We start from the raw sequence: 21,940 nt of genomic DNA, 5'->3' as shown, positions 1-21,940 counted from the left end.
TCTGAGTGGAAGCTGTCCTGTTAAACCGCTGTATGGTCTTGGCCACCGTGCTGCAGCTCAGTTTCAGGGTCTTGGCAATCTTCTTCTAGCCTAGGCCATCTTTATGTAGAGCCACAATTCTTTTTTTCAGATCCTCAGATAGTTCTTTGCCATGAGGTGCCATGTTGAACTTCCAGTGACCAGTATGAGAGAGTGAGAGCGATAACACCAAATTTAACACACCTTATTCCCATTCAGACCTTGTAACACTAATGAGTAAGATGATGCCGGGGAGGGAAAATGGCTAATTGGGCCCAATATGGACATTTTCACTTAGGCCCCTTTCACACTGAGAAGTTTTTCAGGCGGTATAGCGCTAAAAATAGTGCCTAAATACAGCCTGAAAAACTCCTGCTCAGCATTCTCAATTTGAAAGCTCGAGGGCTTTCACACTGAGGCGATGCGCTGGCGGGAGAGAAAAAAATCTCCTGCAAGCAGCATCTTTGGAGCGGTGAGAGGAGCGGCATGTATACTGCTCCTTCCCATTTAAAACAATGGGAAACCACGGTAATACCACCCGCAAGGACGGTATTAACCCTTTTTCGGACGCTAGCGGGGGTTAATACCACACCGCTAGCGTCCGAATCCCGCAGCAATTTTGATGGTATAGCACCGCTATTTTTAGCGGCGCTATACTGCCACCACACCTCCACTGCCCCGTGTGAAAGGGGCCTTAGAGGCGTATTCACTTTTGTTGCCATTGATTTAGACATTAACCTCCCTGGCGGTATGATTCTGTCTGGAATTACGTACCAAAAGCGGTACAATTATTTTGCAAGGAAATTTGGCGTTTTATACTGTAGGCCTGTAATTTTTAGAAATAACTCAGAAATAACGTCGCAGGGAACGGAGATCGGCGGCACACGGGGACACTGTGAATCGAGCGAGGAGGTCCCGCTCGCTCACACAGCGGGGTGGCATCGCTGGATCCAGGGACAAGGTGAGTAACTTGCCTGTGGATCCAGCGAGAAGGTAAGCCGCGCCGCTGCACACTCTGCACGTCCACCCCGAGCGTGACTCGGGGATACCGATCTTATCATTGAAAACCAACCCTGAGTCATGCTCGGGTTTACTGTCAAGGGGGTTAATGGCTGTGTTGAGTTATTTTGAGGGGACAGCAAATTTATACTGTTATACAAGCTGTACACTCACTACTTTACATTGTAGCAAAGTGTCATTTCTTCAGTGTTGTCACATGAAAAGATTATAAAATATTTACAAAAATGCGAGGGGTGTACTCACTTGTGTGAAATACTGTGTATATATATATATATATATATATATATATATATATATATATATGTATATATATATATATATATTAGTATAAGCCTTCCAGATAAATTTGCATGTATCCATTCATAGAAGTGATGATAATGGCATGTATACAATCAAATGTCATTGCATTCAGTTTAGGATTATATTTAGTAATAATTACAAAATTGTAGGCAATGGTCTAATTTTTCTTTGTTTCAGAATGCATTATATTAAAAAGGCAGTTGCCATCCATTAAATAGTAATGAGCAAGTAAAACACAGATGTTCATTTAGCAGACATACTTGTGTTTGTGGTAGAAAAGTATCATGAGTCAAGACATTTCCGAGTCAAATGACCAATTTAGTTCAACAACGTGCATTAGAATACTGCCATAATTAACGTTATATTTGTACTGCTGTTCAAACAAATCATTAGATTTGTATTTGCTAATTGCACTAATTAGAGTAAAAATGTATCCTTAGCACGTTTCAATGGAGACTTTCTACCAATTAACATTGATTGACTAATGGACGTATGGATAACGAGGAAGAGGCAGAAACAATGTTAGCAGCTAATGATGACAAAAACACTTTACACTTTTGTTGAATATTTAAAGAAAAGTGATTGTGTATTTGTGCATGTATGTATTTATAAAAGCCTAATTTCTTAGTGACATGCCATAGGGCAGTGACAAAACCACTGTAAACATATTACCATAACTTCTTGACACTGTGCCAAGAATGGTAAGCTTGATTTCTGTGAAGCCTCGTACACACGACCGAGGAACACATAGTTTTCCTCGTCGAGTTCCTTGTTAGGCTGTCAAGGAAGTCGACAAGGTAAGTTTCTCCATTCCCGTCGAGGAAAAAGAAGACTCTTTTTGGCTCGACGGGATCCTCAACAGTTTCCTCGTCGAAAAATGTACACACGACCGGTTTCCTCGGCAAAAAAAAAATCCCAGCAAGTTTCTTGCTGGTTTTTGCCAAAAAAACTTGGTCGTGTGTACGAGGCCTGAGCCTCTGAATTCAGCACTTGCAGATAAGAACGTTTTACATTACCCATTGATTAACTGTAAAAGTCTCTCATGCACAGCAGCAATGCTTGGAGGTTCCTAGACCAGACCCCTTCTGGGTTGCAAACTGTCATGAGAGAAACAAGGAGTCTGCCATTGCTGACTGTAATGATCAGCCATGAACCTTCGCCATCTGCTGGTTATTACCCAGCATTACAGCTCAGGCCTCTGATGTGTACACCTGATTCTCTTTATCCACCTATAAAGTGAACTCAGAACTTCTACCTTGCGCCCAATCAATGAGTTTTTCAGAGGATGGTCAACATAGAACAGGAACACAATTTGTCTTTGCCTAACCTGGTCACTACATATCTAATTGTGCTCCTTTCCATTTTTTAAAATGGTCATTAAAAACGATCGTGTGTAGGCTCCAGAGCATTTTTCTCGACGTGAAAAATGGGCATTAAAAATTTAGAACATTGAAAAACGGTCGTGTGTAGGCTTTAACGACGGGAAAAGAACGTGCATGCTCAGAAGAAAGTTATGAGACGGGAGCACTCGTTCTGGTAAAACTAGCTGTTTGTAATGGAGATAGCACATTCGTCACGCTGTAACAGACTGAAAAGCGCGAATCGTCTCTCAGCAAACTTTTACTAACACGAAATCAGCAAAAGCAGCCCCAAGGGTGGCGCTATCCGAATGGAACTTCCCCTTTATAGTGCCGTTGTACGTGTTGTACATCACCGCGCTTTGCTCGAGCATTTTTTTTTTCACGATCGTGTGTATGCAAGGCAGGCTTGACAAGAATCACGTTGAGAAAAAAGGTTGTTTTTTCTAGGACATTAAAAACGATCGTGTGTACGCGGCATAAGAATTCACACTGTTCATGCAACTCTCCTGCCTGAACTCCACAATACATTTTTCTTTTATAAATGTACGTTGCCTGGCTGTAATGTAAACTCTCTTGCTTAATAATCGGAGCCACAGCTGAATGCTGATCTAATGTCTTCAATACTTCCTGGGTCACTGACCAGTAACAAGTATGCTGCAGATCATATTTTACTCTCTACTCGTTCCAAGTCAGTAAAGTTTTGAATACAATAAATCAGTTTCACAGCCAGGCACATATTATTCCTAATCCTAGAAGGATGAAAGTAATGGCAATCACTGTATTTCTCCCAATATGGCTCTCCTTTAAAGGGAAACTATTACAAAATGTTATCATATACAGGCAGTAGTATCTCTTGGGGCAGTAAACCCATTCAGAAATAGTGCAAGTGATATTACTTCCTTGGAACTAGTAGGTAGAATGGAAGACTAAGAATATCAGCTGTCATCCGATGTTTCTTACACAGTAATTTTACCTTTTCAAGTCCAATGAGTAGGAAAATATACCCCAAAATGTATAATAGCTAGCACAGGTACCTACCCTAATCCGATCACCATCTAATATCTAGATGCTGATAATCCAAGAACAGAATTGGAGGTGTGGAATAATCGTATTCTAGTTACATAACCCCATTCTTGATTTCAGGAAGTGTGCATAGGCATTAATTCATTGATTTACATTTGCCATGCTAGACCATGTCTTGACCTGTAGGATATGCCCTCAGTGTACTGCTAGTCTTGAAGGATGCAGAAATGCAATGTTTGTTAAAGATTCTTCTTTTCTGACACTCCAGCTACATACAAGATTACTATATTACTTTGTGTTCTGCCTCTACATTCTGTTTAATGGCCCTATGTTTGTGCTTATATATGTTATAGCAAGAGCCCTGTCTGGATAGGCACAAACTTTCAAACTACTCATAAGATGTCTTTGTCTTTAGACTTTGTGCTTGTTACCACCTCAGCCTGATGTTGCAGAGTCCTAATAACCTCCAGTTTGAGTTCCAATGGGTGGTAGGAGTTCAAAAGCAGATATTGGTCCATGTGAGTAGGTTTCCAATAGACCCCAATGTCCAACTCACACCTCTTTTTGATATGTAACATACAGTCCAACAAGAGTAATTTGTTATTCAGTGTCTCTTACAGTGTAAACTTGATTTAATTGTCCACTGATTTTATATGTTTACTAAAAGCTTGTGTTTCCAATGTTCTAATATTGACTTATGTATCATATGTATGTCCAGTTGAATATAAATTACTACTAGTAGCTATACCAAGACCTGGGTAAATGAGAACCTTCACTGATATGTTGTAAATTGTACATTATAGTACTGTTAAAAAAATTACTTTTTATAAGCGACAATTTATAATTCACTGTTTCTTGTCCTCCTTTGCTACAATAGATATAAATCACCCCTTATATCAGCCAAGCCAGCCTTTGCAGACCCAGGTGTGATAACTGTGTACTGCACTGAGGGGGAGCAGGGGGAATGCAAATAAAAAAATACAGTAACATACCACACCAATCCACCCTGTTTTACTTGTTTCAACATATTGTCGATCCTAAGGAGAAGATAGAAAATAATGTAAATATGTTAAAAAATGGCTCAAAATTACTCTTTTTCTGTGTGTGTGTGTGTGTGTGTGTGTATATATAAATAATAAAAAGGGCTTCAAACAAGACAGTTTAAGGCTGGGTTCACACTACAGTTTTCCCGTCCGTCAGCCGCATACGATTTATATGAAAAACCGTATGCGGCTGAAACGGACGGGAACGTATGGAACCGCACATATGTGCGTTTTCCATTGACATTAATGTTAAAGGAAAACGTATGCGGTTGCCATACTGTTTTAAAAACGACAGCAAAACCGTGGTTGAACACGGTTTTGCGTACGTTTAAAAAACGTTTTGCCAGCAAATCGTACGCACCCGGATGCATCTGAGTGCATACGATTTGCAATGCATTGTCTATCTATACGTTTTCCCGTCCGTGCCCGTACGTTTTCAATACTGAAATCGTATGCGGCTGACGGACGGGAAAACCGTAGTGTGAACCCAGCCTAATAAAAGCTAAGCATTCTTATTTAGTAAAAAAGCATGGGTATCTAAACAATTTAATCACCAAGCAGTTGGATTTGGCAAGTAGATATTTAGTGCCACTGAGTTCAGATCAGGACTGGTAACACTTGTTGCGGATATATTCTGTGCCAATTAGGCCAACCCAGTATTTTAATAGTTATAGTTTGATAAGATTTATGTGTTAAAATCAATTTTTTGGATTTAGGTTTTAGGGGGTTAGGGAGGTTTAGGTGGTAGTGATAAATTTCAGGGCAATAGTTGCTTTTTTACCACTACTATGCCTTTATACTAGTATAAATGTAACTATTTAGAAATTGGATGAAAGGTTTAGCACTGGGAAACACTTTTCGATAGATAAATTGTGAATTGTATTTACAACTATATAGATCAGACCAAAATGAGGGACAAATGAGGAGGAAGGAGGGACAAAGGAACTTTGTTCCAAATGAGGGACACTCCTTCGAAATCAGGGACAGTTGGGAGCTATGGCTACTGGTGAGCAAGGCCATACACTTACGATCTAAGGAGGGGGAGGAGCTACATGCCTGACTTCCTATTTGAAATACATGTTTGCATACTACACCACCTTAACCTATAAAAAGGTAACTGAAAATACATGCATCATCTGGAGGAGCCTGCCATGTCTATAACAGGACTCTGCACTTTGAAAGACTACATGTGTGCTTTTTTATTTAACCTATTTTATTTAGTACATATACTGTTAGTGCCGGTTCACACTGGGGCAGCTTCAAAGTCGTCCGACTCTGAAGCCACCCCCGCACAGCACAACCTCAGCGCGGCTTACAAACGACTTCTTAATTAGAAGTCAATGCAAGCCGCTCCAAAGTCACCCACAAGTAGTACAAGAACCTTTTTCTAAGTCGGAGCAACTTGAGTTCATTGCACTCCATGGAGTGCGACTTGACAGGCGGCTAAGTCGCCTGACAGGTCGCCCCAGTGTGAACCGCCACTTAATATTGTAATACATATACAAGTTATAAATTTGTTACATTTGCCATTTTTTATTCAGCCATTTGAAATGTATTTAGCCATATAAGAACCACCTTCCAAGACACTACATTAAGGCCTCTGTAAAGCTGTATTACTGTATGCTGGTGCTATACAAATACAGGAAACTATTATTATAAAGGCACAGGAAATATTCCTAATAAAATAAACACACAAGTATGGCAAATTGGCCTCAGCATTTTGTGAATATTACATTTTTACATACAATTAGGCTCTAGGTATCAATTACCTTTGGGCAAATCCATGAGTATGAGCTGTAGTCACAAATTGATATAACTGAGACATTTTGAATTCTGGTCAACCACTGAACACTGACTCTTTCATCCAAGACCCATGTCACCCAGCTGAAGACGTAATCCCCACTGTGAAATGGATGTTCATTATTAGGAATCATCAATGGAACATGCAGGGTTTTTATAGTAACTTAGTAGCAGGATTGATGGCATGCTAAAACCCAAAGAGAAATTATTAATTCTTTGATCCAAGATAAGTGAAACCTGGGGCAAATAAGGCAGACTATATCCACACCAAGGGGGCACAAAAGCATTTATTTTAAGTTATTATTGTGCAAGTAGGAAAATCTCTTTGGAAGATAAAGAGAATGAAGGCCCTAAAGTAGGGGAGTCAAAATGTTTAAGAGTTTAAAGGGCAGTTGTAAAGGTTTGTTTTTTAGTTTCTAAATAGGTTCCTTTAACCTCCCTGGCGGTATGATTATGTCAGATTTTAGGTGCTGAAAGCGCTGCAATTATTTTGCATGGAAATTTGGCGTTTTATATTGTAGGCCTGTAATTCTTAGGCTGCGAACACACGGTCGGTCAAAACCGATGGAAACGGACTGAAGGTCCATTTCATTGGTCCAAACCGACCGTGTGTGGGCCCCATCGGTCAGTTATCCTTTGGTCCAAAAATTTAGAACTTGCTTTAAAATTCAACCGATGGACGCCTAACCGATAGGCCAAAACCAATGGTTAGTACACAAAAGCATCGGTTAAAAACCTGTGCATGCTCAGAATCAAGTCGACGCATGCTTGGAAGCATTGAACTTGATTTTTCTCTGCACGTCGTTGTGTTTTACGTCAACGCGTTGGACTCAATCGTTTTTTTAACTGATGGTGTGTAGGCACATCAGACCATCAGTCAGCTTCATCGGATGGACTGATCGTGTGTACAGGGCTTTAGGAATAACTCACTTAAATCTGTCCCGGGTATTATAAAGTTTGAAAAACAAAATCATAAATTATAATATACTAAATAACTATACATAATTAAAACAAATAGTAATGTAATTATAATAAAAATTATTCAATAATGTAATCAAATCAAAAACACTGAAATTTGCTCAGTTGCAGAATTGTCGTGGTCATTACTTTTGTTGTTTGATGATGAATTTCCCCACAAATGGCTATTGCTCAATTCTGCAAGTGATTCTAATTTATTATCGCTGTTTTCTAGCTGGACTTTTGACATAAAGGGATACTTTTTGGCTGCTTTGGACAATCTCCAGTTTCCAGGCAGAAAGAACAGTTTTTATTATATAAAAGTGCATGTAGGACACTGGGCAGACCACTAGGGTCAAAGGGGGTGTGTATTTATTTCATACAGTACTGTAATCTATAAGATTGCAGTATACTGTATGTATTGTGTGTATTTACTTTTTTTAATTTGGTGCCGATCTCCGCCTCATGTGTCATAACGTCGCAGGGAACGGAGCTCAGGGGCACTCGGCACTGTGTGAATCGAGTGAGGAGACACAGCTCGATCACACAGCGCAGAGGCATCGCAGGATCCAGGGACAAGGTAAGTAAACTCTGCCTGTGGATACTGCGAGCGATCCCTAGTCTGGCTCGGGGTTACCGCTTTTGGTTCTGAAATTCCACCACGAGCCAGACTCGGGAATACCGCTCAGGGGGTTAAGCTAGTGCATCGTTGGTTCACTTAGCTTTTCTTTCAATTTCCCTTTTAAATGTTGTTCTTCTATGTCTAAATTTCTCACTTCCTGTTCCTCCTCAGTAAGCTTGCTCCCATCATTCGAGCTGTTCTGGCTGGGGGTTAGTCAGCATGCTCACCCCCTCCCTTGGGACTACATCCCTGCAGGGAAACGCTGTGAACGTTCACAGCGTCTCCCCGCGGGGATGTAGTCCTAAGGGAGGGGTCGAGCGTGCTGACCAGCCCCCAGCCAGAACAGCTCGGATGATGGGGGCAAACTTACTGAGGAGGAACATGAAGTGGGAAATTCAGACAAAGGAAAAAAACATTTAGAAGGGAAATCGAAGGAAAAGGTAAGTGAACCAACAATGCACTAGCTTAAAGGAACCTATTTATAAAATATAAAACAAACCTTTGCAACCTGTAACAGCACTGGTGAACGGAGTGAACCACAACTGCGGTTAGAAATGACTTCAACGCGATTCTCAATGCCACAACTCAGTATTAGGCCCCAGGCATCACTCCTCGCAACAGGAGTTTGGGAGATCTATACATCATCTCTCTGTCACATAAAGAAAGGCGTTGGGCTTCTAAGCATTGACGCATTACAGCATGCGACCAGAGCTTAGCGTTTAAGATTAGTTCAAGGACAATATCCTAATACACCACTACATGCAGGTGATTATCAGTAAGGGACCCCAGGCGTCTCTCCTCGTAACAGGAGTTTGGGGGTTCTCTACATCATATCAACCTTGGCATGTAGAGATGTATTAAGGCCACTAGGGGAGATGCTATGGAATAACATCAACCCCTAGCATAGAAAAGTTAGTGCGAACAAGTTCAAACAGTTAGGACAAGGCCTACAAAGATTTGTACTTATGTCGGGCACGTAGTAATAGAAGTTGTAGTAACAACTGTAGCTTGCATATAACAAGTACTTTAATTGAGTAGTAGTACTTGTATATGAGAGGCAGTATAGCTCAGGTAGTTATAGTAGCATACTTGAGGTAATTTGGTAGATGTAATACTATTGCTTATGAGAGGCAGTATTGCTCAGGTAATTATAGTAGCATACTTGAGGTATTTATTTGTAGAAGAATATGAGATGCAGTATAGCTCAGGTAAATATAGTTGTAGACATGAACTATTATTAAAGATGTAGCAATGCACACATATGAGAGGCGGTATAGCTCAGGTAATTATAGTAGCATACTTGAGGTAACTTGCTATAATGATTTAGAAGTAACTGTCCATTTTAGGTACTCCTTTGCAATAAGCTTTAGCACATTAGTATCTCCCAGAAGATATAGTAATATCCACACGGTATTTGTAATAGTCCAATAGTAATAGATGAATCATTATCATTAGATCTTTCTATAGAACTACAAGTGAAGGAATGTCTTTTTATCCATTTGTAGATCTCTATACAGGAGATGGAATGTCCATAGTGCAAGATGTTCATGGCATGAAGGTAGTTCCCAGCAATGCAGTTGTTGTAGGAAGTCTCAGCAGCAAGGTAGTAGTTTCTTCCTGGAGCGGTGTTCCGGCAAAGGGAGTAAGGACAGCAGCATGGCTGAGCTGACAGGCTAGGCCTGCATCTACGGCTGACAATAATAGAACAAAGTTCCTTTATCAAATGTATGCCTTTATAGGCAGAGAAACAGGTGTAGTGTATAGCACTGATTCAAACAAGCGCAGTGTGCAGCGCACTTCCGCGTTCCATGCTGGAAAGCATCACAGTGCCGGGTGATGACATCATTGCGCACGCGCCGTATGCGTTCCAACATGGAACGCAATACGGCGACGAGAGCGCCTATTCACAAAAGAGAGCTGGCGCAATGGCGCCTGTTTCACTAAGACAGGTGGCGCAACAGCGCCTGTTACACAACCCCTTTAAGCATTAAAGAGATGAGCAGGAAAGAGAGGAAAAGAAAGAGAAAGCAGGAATAAGAGCTCTTCTCTAAAAAAAAAGGACCACCAGATCTTCACCTTTAAGTCAGAGCTCAAGTAGAATACTGTATACATCGTATCCATGGGTTCCAGACTCTCACCAATCTCTGCTGTTTATCCCATAGGACGCATGCCAATTTTTCATGTTTGGGCCTATTTTTAGTACATTGTGGTTTTGTTGCTGGTAAATTGGACAATTTTGAAAAAAAATCTATATTTTTTACTTTTTGCTATAATAAATATCCCCCAAAAATATAAAAAAATATATGTTTTTTCCTCAGTTTAGGCTGATACATATTCTTCTACCTATTTTTGGTAAATAAAAATCGCAAAAAGCATTTATCGATTGATTTGCGCAAAATTTATAGCGTTTACAAAATAGGGGATAGTTTTATTGCATTTTTATAAAAAAACAAATTTTTACTACTAATGGCGGCAATCAGCAATTTTTTTCGTGACTGCGACATTATGGCGGACACATCGGACACTTTTGACACATTTTTGGGACCATTGGCATTTTCACAGTGAAAAGTGCTATAAAAATGCATTGTTTACTGTGAAAATGACAATTGCAGTTTAGGAGTTAACCACTAGGGGGCACTGTAGGGGTTAAGTGTGACCTTATATGTGTTTTTAACTGTAGAGGGCGGGGCTGGACGTGTGACTTCATTGATCGTCTTTCCCTATATCAGGGAACAGACATCAACGACACTTCCACAATGAAGAACAGGGAAGGTGTGTTTACAATACAAAAAATTCTCCTGCGCTCTGGTGTTTTTGTTTATGGGGTAATGCATTCCAATCGTGAGATAAAATCACAGGTCTTGCAACCCTCCTCTGAACCATGGGTGTTCATAGACTAAGAGAAAAAAACAAAAGAGGGAGGGCGCACCGACCTAGTGCATTATCACTCCCTCTTTTAATTTTGTTATTTTCAAGGTGTGTTTACACACACCTCTCCCCGTTATTTAGCTCCGGTGACCGATCGCGGGACATCGGCGGCGATCGGGTCCGCGCGTCCTGCAGGCGCGGTCACGGAACTTCGGACCGGGTCGCGAGCGCGCCGACGGCAGCGCACTCGTGACCCCACGTCTGGGCTTAAAGAGACACGTACAGGTACGTGATTGTGCCCAGCCATGCCATTCTGCCGACGTATATTGGCGTGAAGGGGTCCTTAAGTGGTTAACAGTCACCCTGGGCCTCAAGTATCAATGTATTTTCATTAAGAAATGGAAAACTACCTTGAAATTTTTAATTTGGTTATTAGCTATGAAGAAAAAAAAATGTTCTTTATCAACAACATGTAATTTCTATGAATTCACATTTCAAAAGGAAAAATGTTATGGCACACTACACAACGCTTTGATTGAGCTTCAGCCTTAGGCCATAATTCCTTTATTATGGTGATCTTTTCCTGACATTGTCAGCCATTAGGTCTATCAATGTCTATTTCAGCACATTATCATTGCTGTTTGCACTGCCTTATTAATTAAGCTCATTTTTATTTTTTATTTAACAAAGGTTAGAAAATGCAGATATGTTTCCTTTGTTCTGATTTCTGTAAATAAGAGCCAATGTTTTTTTTTTCAATTATGAAACTAGGAGTATAGTAAGAATTACCTGGATATTATGATTGAAGGGACTGGAACTTCAGCTTTGGGATAGCTGGAATCATCAATTTTCACAATGTATAGTTTCACTGTTGGATTTGTTGCTCCTGCCTTTAAAAGAGATAGAGTAAATATATATAGAAAGTGTATTAGACAAAGAGAAGTTTGTTATTACAGAATTATTGGTGTGTGTATATGTACTGTGCATTCTAGTAAACTTAAAGGAAATGTATAGCATTTTAATATATTTTATTCATTAGTTTTTTTTCCAGGAGAAAGCAAAAATCTAAATCTAATGGTAATATGAAGAGGACATAGGATATGACATGATTTTCTGTAAATTAATACTATGGTTCCTAATATTAGGGAGAATACAGTATATCTGTTAAATTGAACGGGGTATACCACCAGGGTCTTTTCTTGTCAGCCATTTTCAAAATCTGAATACAACTTAAAAACCTTTAACTACCACATGAAATATTAACTATTGAAATATATGGCTATACAACATGCAGTTATGTTAATCCCAAATATGTAGTATTGTTTTAACTAATTAATGAATACAAATGAATGTTTTTTAACGTTATATAAATTATAATTTTTTCTTATATTGTAATTAGATAAATATGAAGTACCGGTAATTCATGTGAATATGTCTTCCATGTGCTCACACACCCAACAGATGGAGCTCTAGGCTTCTTTACACATGTGTACCTGTCTATTATTTGCTGTTCTGTTTTACACAATCAGACAGATAGTTTGAAGGCAAGCAGCTTATTGATTTGTTTAATATACATTTTATGAAGTTCCTGTGTGTGGCTCCATCTCCTTAAAGAGTCCCATGGAGACACCTCTCTATGCACCCTCGCAGTTGGGACTGCATCCGAATGTATCTACACTGCATGTGCCCATGCGGTCCAATTACAGTTACAGTGGAAAATCACTCTTCTGCTCTTTCCTCCTCCAGCTTGAGTCTGCGCTATCTAAGGGATTAGTATCCCATTACATGTCCAGTGCATGCATTTCCCTACCCAGAGATTTAGAGAAGCAGCACAGATCACTCTGACAACAGTGATCACTTTTAAATGTAAGGCCTCGTACACATGACCGAGAAACTCGATGGGCGAAATCGTTTTCCTCGTCTAATTCCTTGTTAGGCTTGTCGAGGAACTCGATAAGCTTGCTTTGTGTACATGGGCTAGTACAGAGGTATTGAATAAGGAGACCAAACAAAAATTTGATACAACATTTTTATTTAACTTTGGTAAAATTGGCCACGGTGTCATCCATAAAATGTGGGGGGCGGGGTTACAAAAATTTTCTCAATAAATAAATTAAATTACAAAAGGCCAAATTGGCTAAACTTAAAACTTTAAAATCAAATTAATTTCTGTCCATCCAGCAAAAGCTGGACGACTACTCCCCCCATACAGACGACCCCATGACTTATTATGACAAACTGACAGGTAAGGGTGGGCGGGCGGGCGATGCTGCTTGTCAGGAGATGTGACTGAGCAAATCGCCTCAGCCTCTCCCTTATATAGGCTCGTCCAGTGCGGGTTTTACCTCACGCGAACGGACCTATCAGAGAAGGGGGCTGCCGCAGCTGACCAATCAGAGGCTGTTACTACCCCAGAGCGCGGCAGCCCACTTCTCCCTCTGCTCTATCCCATGCAGGCTCAGCATACTGCCGTAGCCTCACATACTGTCAAGACAAAATCTCCTCATTCTGAAACGCGGTGACCTACAACACATACAACGGCAGGGGAAGTTCGAATTCCACTGGCACAACCCTTGGGGCTGCTTTTGCTAATTTCATGTGTTTGTGTGTTAAATAAAAGTTTGGTAAGAGACGATTTGCACTTTTCAGTCTGTTACAGCTTGAAAAATGTGTTATCTCCATTACAAATGCTACTTTTACTCCCGTCTCATACTTTATACTGAGCAAGCGTGGGTTTCTTAGCATACACACGCTCAAGTTTCTCGTCGAAAACCAGCCCGTCGAGGAACACGACAAGCCAATTTGAGACTCCCATCGAGGAAATAGAGAACTTGCTCTCTTTTTGGCTCGTCGAGTTTCTCGACAGTTTCCTCGACGAAAATGTACACACGACCGGTTTCCTCGGCAAAAAATATCTCCCAGCAAGTTTCTTGTGGGTTTTTGCCGAGAAACTTGGTCATGTGTACAAGGCCTAAGAGTTGGGCAAAAATAATAATGAAACAATGTGTATAGCTGATTCAGAACCTGACTGCATTATACAGGAGATCAAAGTGTCACTGTCAAGTTTTGTTTCCCCTATGAGATGTCATTAAGGAGATTTCCCCCTCATTTTCCATCCTGGCTATGCATATGAGCCTTTCTACTTGTGATGTGGGTTGAGCAGGTACTGGTACTCCTTTCCACTGCTACATAGACCTGGACTATTCCCACTTCTAGGACAAGTCAAAAGTGAGAGACATTCTTCATTATATCATAATTTTTACACATAATTAGGGAGAGCACAAAAGTGTTCTTGCACAGGGGACCTTTGATGCTATATCCACCACAGGAAGACATTGTCACTAGGACCGAGAGTGAGGGAAAATATTGAACAGGGACACAGCAATAAAGTACCAACAGGGATTCTAGCCTTCCCCTAATCTGTTTATTTATTTTCATCTGTGTCCCTGTTGCAGATTTTCTTTTACTTGCTGGCCTGTTGAGAACATTGTCAACAGAGCAGAAAAATGAAAATAAAGTCCCCCAAAGGGGCACTAGAAAGCAGTATAATCTGACAGAAGACATACTTCTCCCCTGCTTAATCCAAGACTAATTTAAAAAAAAGTTTTGTCTGGCGATATAACTTGAAGAAGAATGAGTGCTGTAGTTATTTTTGAATAAACAGTAGCTATAAACTGAAAAAACCTCAATGGGAATTGGATTTTTAAGGCAACAAATATAGAACAACAAGGTCATAAAAAAGTATAAATGTATTACAACATATAAATAAATTAGAACAACAATATCAATGATGATTATAAAACTTTTGGAAAGATACTGTCCGTCACCGCATGCCCAGAGTCAAGAGGCTGTAGGCGTGCAGGACAGAATTTCCAACGAGTTTCGAATGATTGACATTCTTCCTTAGGGTAATTTACAGTATCAATTTCCTCTCCTCAAGAGAAATATGTGTCAAGAAGCTCGGGGTGTGCATCTCCAAAGAACCCAGATGGTAATATTCAAAGAAGGCACCAAACACACATCATCCCTCCAACTCAATGGGGGGGGGGGGGGAATAAAGAAAATTCCATAAGACGGCATTCAAAAACTTCTCCCACTGTGTCACAACTTTAGATGAAAAGAAAGGATTATCCAAAGATCCATGCAGTTTCTCCCCAGCCAGGAAAGGAACACAAAGTATCCCTCTAAATGGGGCAAGGAGAAGGGGGACTTTTCAGCTCCTCCAAAAATATCCTCCAACACATGGGAGGATGGCCTCTTGACTCTGGGCATGCGGTGACGGACAGTATCTTTCCAAAAGTTTTATAATCATCATTGATATTGTTGTTCTAATTTATTTATATGTTGTAATAAATTTATACTTTTTTATGACCTTGTTGTTCTATATTTGTTGCCTTAAAAATCCCATTCCCATTGAGGTTTTTTCAGTTTATAATTGATTTAAGGGATGATGGCAACTACATGCCACTGTACATGAGCTAAACTTTTCTAGAATATACAGTAGCTTAGCATCAATTCTACACTGGTACAAGGAATATAAAAATAAAATGTACTTATAAGTGTTACCTTTGGATATGGTATTTTCATTGTTTGGGGATACTGCTCCTCACCATAGAAGGAATATTCGATAATAGGCACCTCTTTATCATTAAACTGCACATAGGCAATAAAAGTGTTTCCAGGAGACCACCAAAGAGCATGCTTTGATCCAAGCACTAACTCTGAAATGAAACATAAAGATTTTTACATCATAAACACAATAAAATCCTGTGTATGGTACTAGGAGTCTGTGTGCTACTAAGAAAAGGATGTGCGGTCCAAAACACATTGCAGTATTGTTGTTCCTTGTATGTGTTGTCTTCAATAAATATGATTTTACCAAATGCCAAGTGGAGTGCTAGACCTTCTTCTATTGTGTTTTGCCAACAAGATGGAGCCGGTGGTAAATTTGCTGTTTTTGCAGAATCTAAAAACTATTCAGCTTTAACCTCCCTGGCGGTATGATTCTTTCAGAAAAAACATGCTGAAAGCGGTACCATTATTTGCAAGGAAATTTGGCGTTTTATATTGTAGGTCTGTCATTTTTAGAAATAACTCACTTAAATCTGACCAAACAAGCTTCTAATAGGCATCCCGGGTATGACATTTTTTTAAAAACAAAATTATAAATTATAATATAATAAATAATTATAAATAATTATAACAAATAATAATATAATTATAATAAAAATTATTCAATAATGTAATCAAATCAAAATCACTGAAATTTGCTCAGTTGCAGAATTGTTGCTGTCATTATTTTTTTTTTTTTATGACGAATTTCCCCACAAATCACTATCGCACAATTCTGCAAGTGATTATAATTTATTATCGCTGTTTTTTAGCTGATCTAAAACCATTTTTGACATAAAGGGACACTTTTGGTTGCTATGGACAATCTACAGTTTGCAGGGAGAAAGAAACGTTTTTATTATATAAAATGACATGCATGACACAGGACAGACCACTAGGGACAAGGGGGGTGTGTTTTTTTTTACATACAGTACTGTAATCTATAAGATTACAGTATACTGTATGTATAGTGTTTGTTTACTTTTTTGAATTTGGCGCCGTTCTCCGTCCCCGTGCGTCGTAACGTCGCAGGGAACGGAGATCGGCGTCACACGGAGGCACTGTGTGAATCGAGCGAGGTCCTGCTCGCTCACACAGCGCGGTGGCATCGCTGGATCCAGGGACAAGGTAAGTAAAACTCCCTGTACATCCAGCGAGGCGAGCCCGAGTCTGACTCGGGGTTACCGATCCTTGCCCAAAAATTTCACCCCGAGTCAGACTCGGGAACACCGCCCAGGAGGTTAATAAAAGTTCCCATTTTTCTTCAGGCTAAGAAAAGAAAACAAGTGCATCCTGGGAGCTCAGACTCCATATTAGAGACTAAAGAGAAGGAATCAGTGATCAGAGTACATGTTAGATTGGAAGAGTTGCCAGTGTGAGGTGAAGTACTGTGTGACTACTCAGACTAGTGCAAACAAACAAAATAATGAGGGAGGAACCACATCCAAACTATTTAATATAAAAATATAAATTTATCAAAATATAATATGTGAGAATTTTATATTGCCATTTTCTGTATTTTCTGTATATTTCATATACTGATTATATGTAGTCCTTATTTGTTTTTCATATTTGTTTCACCCCACCCTGTTTTGTTAATTAAGGGCCAGATCCACAAAAGGGATACGACGACGTAACTGCTGTTACGCCGTCGTATCCCTGTTCCTATCTATGGAACTGATCCACAGAATCAGTTTTCCATAGTTAGGCAGAAGATCCGGCATGTGTAAGGGACTTACACTGCCGGATCTTAGGATGCAGTACCGCATCCGCCGCTGGGGGCATTTTGTGTCGAAATGCCGCCTCGGGTATGCAAATTAGCACTTACGGAGATCCACAAAGCTTTTCAGCTTCGTTTTTTCTCCGTAAGTTTTAGTTTGCAAACGCAAAATTAGGGCTGCTTTTACAAAGTGTAAACTGTTTACACCATGTAAAAACAGACCTTTCTGTCCAGCGACGCAATTTTTTTTTAATTTTGAATTTTTTTTTCGCGCTGTATCTTTTTTTTCCCGACGCAACTTTATTGACCCGTCGCAATCCACAAAGCTCGGCGTAACGTAATTTCGCACTATGCACGTCGGGAAAATGACATCACGAGCATGCGCAGTACGGCCGGCGCAGGAGCACGCCTAATTTAAATGGGAATCGCCCCCATGAAAATAGGAACGCCTTGCGCCGGCGGAATTTAAGTTACACAGCCCAAAATTTCTAGGTAAGTGCTTTGTGGATCGGGCACTTAGGTAGAAATTTTAAGGCAGTGTAACTTAAATGGAAAAAATTAAGTTACAACGGATCTTTGTGGATTACCCCCTAGGCTTCTAGATTACACCCAGTCTGGTTTATTGCAGAATAGGAGGGTTTAGCTGCATGTTGAGTTACACACAGGGAAATGTGTAGCAAGGACAAAACAAACGCTAATTACGATTTTTTTTACCAAAAATATGTAGAAGAATATGTACTGTATCGGCCTAAACTGAGGAAAAAATTTAGTTTTTTTATATATATTTTTGGGGGATATTTATTACAGCAAAAAGTAAAAAATATAGCTTTTTTTCAAAATTGTCACTATATTTTTGTTTATAACGCAAAAAATAAAAACCGCAGAGGTTATCAAATACCACCAAAATAAAGCTCTATTTCTGGGGGAAAAAGGACGTAAATTTTGTTTGGGAGCCACTTTGCATGACCGCGCAATTGTCAGTTAAAGCGACGCAAAAAGTGATTTGGTCTTTGGTCAGCCAACTGGTCCGGGCTGAAGTGGTTAAATACCACAAAAAGAAAGCTCTATTTGTAAGAAAAAAGGGCATACACTTTGCTTCGGTACAGCGTCGCACAACTGCGCAATTGTCAGTTAAAGCAACGCAGTGCCGTTTCGCAAAAAATGGCCCAGTCAGGAAGGGGGTAAATTCTTCCGAGGCTGAAGTGGTTAAACCTAAAAGAGATGCTAACCCTTCTCTGCTCTAACCTATGGCTACTTTCACACTGGGGCGGTTTTCAGGCGCTTCAGCACTAGAAATAGCCTTTGCAAAATGCCTGAAAATCGCCTCCCATTCAGTGCAGTGTGTCTTTTCACACTGGGGTGATGCGCTTGCGGGGTCCTATGAAAAGTCCTGCAAGCAGCATCTTTGGGGCAGGTTGGGAGTGCTGTATTTAGCGCTCCCAAAACGCCCTGCCCATTGCAATGAATAGAAGTGCTTCCAAATCGATTTCAAAGTGACCCTTATTTTGGGTAAAAACACAGCCTGATAGCGGGCGAAAAGCGCCGCAAAAGCGCAGCTAAAACAGAGCTAAAATAAGCTGAGGTTGAGCTTTAACATTTCCTTTAAAGCTTAATCCTCAAAATCGAATACTTAATCTTTTCCCTAAAGGGAGACGTTAATACGTACCCTACTCAACACTAAACCAGCTAGAAGCTATCCTTAACCTCTAAACTCCACTCCAATACTAACTATACCCTACTCTTCAAAGTCACCTCAACCTGTACTGGAACCATCTTTGAAGATTCTGTTTAAAGCTTGAAGTTGGTCATACAGTATACTGTTAGTTTTTTTTAGCTCAGCCACATTGAGCTAATTGGCTACAGCTGCTGATTGATGGATATTTTCCCAATATGTCCCTTCAACAGAAGTTGGTTAAACCAGTGTTTCTCAACTCCAGTCCTCAAAGCACCCCAACAGGTCATGTTTTCAGGCTTGCCATTATTTTGCATAGGTGATTTGATCAGTTTCACTGCCTCATGCCATGTACACAGGATCGGTTCGTCTAATGAAAACGAACCAATGGATTTTTTCATCAGAATGAAGTTCAATGCTTCCGAGCATGCGTCGACTTGATTCTAAGCATGCGTGGATTTTTGACCGATGGATTTCCCCACAGACGATCGTTTTTTTCTATCGGTTTTTTAACCATACGAAAATTTTAAAACAGGTTCTATTTTTTTCACTGATGGGAAAAAAACTGATGGGGCCCACACACGATCGGTTCGTCCGATGAAAACGGTCCATCGGTCCGTTTTCATCAGACAAAGAAATCGTGTGTACAGGGCATTAGTAATAACCACAGCTGTTTCATCTAAGGAAAATCCTGAAAACATGACCTGTTGGGGTGCCTTGAGGACTGGTGTTGAGAAACACTGGGTTAAACAATTGGCTTCTCTTGAGCTAGGGAGCCCACAAATCGATCAAAATGTAGCTGGTATGGCCAGCCCTATTTTCTCAAATGAGGAGAATAGGCACATCCCTGCCGTATTCTACAGTGGATTGTCCAGTTCCTGCACAACCTATTGCTGAACCTAAAGATTTTCTTTTTATTTGCAGATGAACTTCAGGGTCTGCAGCAACTCTATGGAATTGAATTAGCATTAGTTTCCTTATGGAAGTTTTTGACTGAGGCCCCATACACATGATAGAATTTATCCGCAGATACGGTTCAGCGGACCGTATCCGCGGATAAATCCTCTCTAAGATTTCAGAGGATTTCAATGCGATGGCGTGTACACACCATCGCATTGAAATCCGCGCTGAAATCCTCTGCCGATGACGTGTCGCGCCGTCGCCGCTATTATGACGCGGCGACGGGCGCGACGCTGTCATATAAGGAATTCCACGCATGCGTCTATTCATTACGGCGCGTGCGGGGAATCCCTTTGGACGGATGGATCCGGTAAGTCTGTACAGACGAGCGGATCCATCCGTTGGAATGGATTCCAGCAGATAGATATTCTGTGCATGTCGACAAATATTTATCTGCTGGAAATCCATTCCAGGGGAGATTTATTTGCGGATAAATATCCGTTGGCGTGTACACACCATAGGATCTATCCGCAGAAACCCATTTGATGGGATTTATCTGCGGATAGATTCTATGGTGTGTATGGGGCCTTAGACCTCATTTTGCCTAAAATGATACTTCAAATACAAATCACCACAATGGGAACAGCTCTTACGACTGAAGGCATGTTGATAAAATATGGAGTTCATTCCTTTACTGATTAAAAAAAAGCACCTACCTTCATAGGCCCAATCTGGAACACCATTTAGAATTTCATTCTCTTTGCCATCGCTGGTTAACATGATCGATTCTTCTCCAGGTTCATGCCTTAAATATATGTTATTTTCTAAAACATACACCTAGAATATATCAGATTGAAATGAAACATTTAGGTGATACTATTACTATTATTATTGTTATTATTAGTAGTAGTAGAATTAGAATAACTCTAGTTACTTTCATTATAAATCTGATTACAATTAAAAAAACTGTATAACATTTCTCTCCATAACATGCTGATCTTCAGTACAGCTTACACAAAGTATTAAAGCTTAGATCATGGCAGACAAGTTTGTTTCCCTGGTTATTTATTTATTACAGACATTTATCTAAAGGGATTGTAAAGTCTCATGGTTTTTCACCTTAATGCATTCTATGCATTAACCTCCCTGGCGGTATGATTCTTTCAGAAAAAAAGGTGCTGAAAGCGGTACCATTATTTGCAAGGAAATTTGGCGTTTTATACTGTAGGCCTGTAATTTTTAGAAATAACTCACTTAAATCTGACCAAACAAGATTCTAATAGGCATCCCGGGTATGACATTTTTTTAAAAACAAAATTATAAATTATAATATAATAAATAATTATAAATAATTATAACAAGTAATAATATAATTATAATAAAAATGATTCAATAATGTAATCAAATCAAAATCACTGAAATTTGCTCAATTGCAGAATTGTCGCTGTCATTATTTTTTTTTTTATGACGTATTTCCCCACAAATTGCTATCGCACAATTCTGCAAGTGATTATAATTTATTATCGCTGTTTTTTAGCTGCTGTAAAACTATTTTTGACATAAAGGGACACTTTTGGTTGCTATGGACAATCTATAGTTTACAGGCAAAAAAAAAAAGGTTTTATTATATAAAAGTACATGTAGGGCACTGGGCAGACCACTAGGGACAAGGGGGGGGTGTATTTTTTACATACAGTACTGTAATCTTCAAGATTACAGTATACTGTATGTAATGTGTTTGTTTACCTTTTTGAATTTGGCGCCGTTCTCCGCTCCCGTGTGTCGTAACGTCGCTCACACAGCGTGGTGGCATCGCTGGATCCAGGGACAAGGTAAGTAAACACTCCCTGTGGATCCAGCGAGGCAAGCCCGAGTCTGACTCGGGGTTACCGCTCGCAGCAGGAAAATCTAACCCCGAGTCAGACTCAGGAATACCGCCAGGCAGGTTAAGGTGAAAAAGCTTCTTTGCCGCAGCTCTCCCCAGAGCCCCCATTTTTCTTACCTGAACCTGTCCGTTCCAGAGGT

At 40.0% G+C, this 21,940-nt stretch overlaps 1 protein-coding gene across 1 annotated transcript in view; it reads right to left on the bottom strand.

Annotated features, from left to right (window-relative positions):
• Positions 1-21,940, bottom strand: part of LOC120944069 (fibroblast activation protein alpha) — a 153,051-nt gene that overhangs the window by 73,944 nt on the left and 57,167 nt on the right. The window contains exons 8-12 of the mRNA XM_040357857.1: positions 20,632-20,752; positions 15,579-15,733; positions 11,802-11,902; positions 6,535-6,667; positions 4,715-4,759 (exon numbers count right to left, since the gene is read on the bottom strand). Coding sequence (XP_040213791.1) covers positions 4,715-4,759; positions 6,535-6,667; positions 11,802-11,902; positions 15,579-15,733; positions 20,632-20,752 — 555 coding nt within the window. The remainder of the gene's footprint in view (positions 1-4,714; positions 4,760-6,534; positions 6,668-11,801; positions 11,903-15,578; positions 15,734-20,631; positions 20,753-21,940) is intronic.

Source organism: Rana temporaria, chromosome 6, assembly GCF_905171775.1.
Source record: "Rana temporaria chromosome 6, aRanTem1.1, whole genome shotgun sequence".
NCBI classification, from domain to species: Eukaryota; Metazoa; Chordata; class Amphibia; order Anura; family Ranidae; genus Rana; species Rana temporaria.
This window is presented reverse-complemented; position numbering and strand designations above follow the sequence as displayed.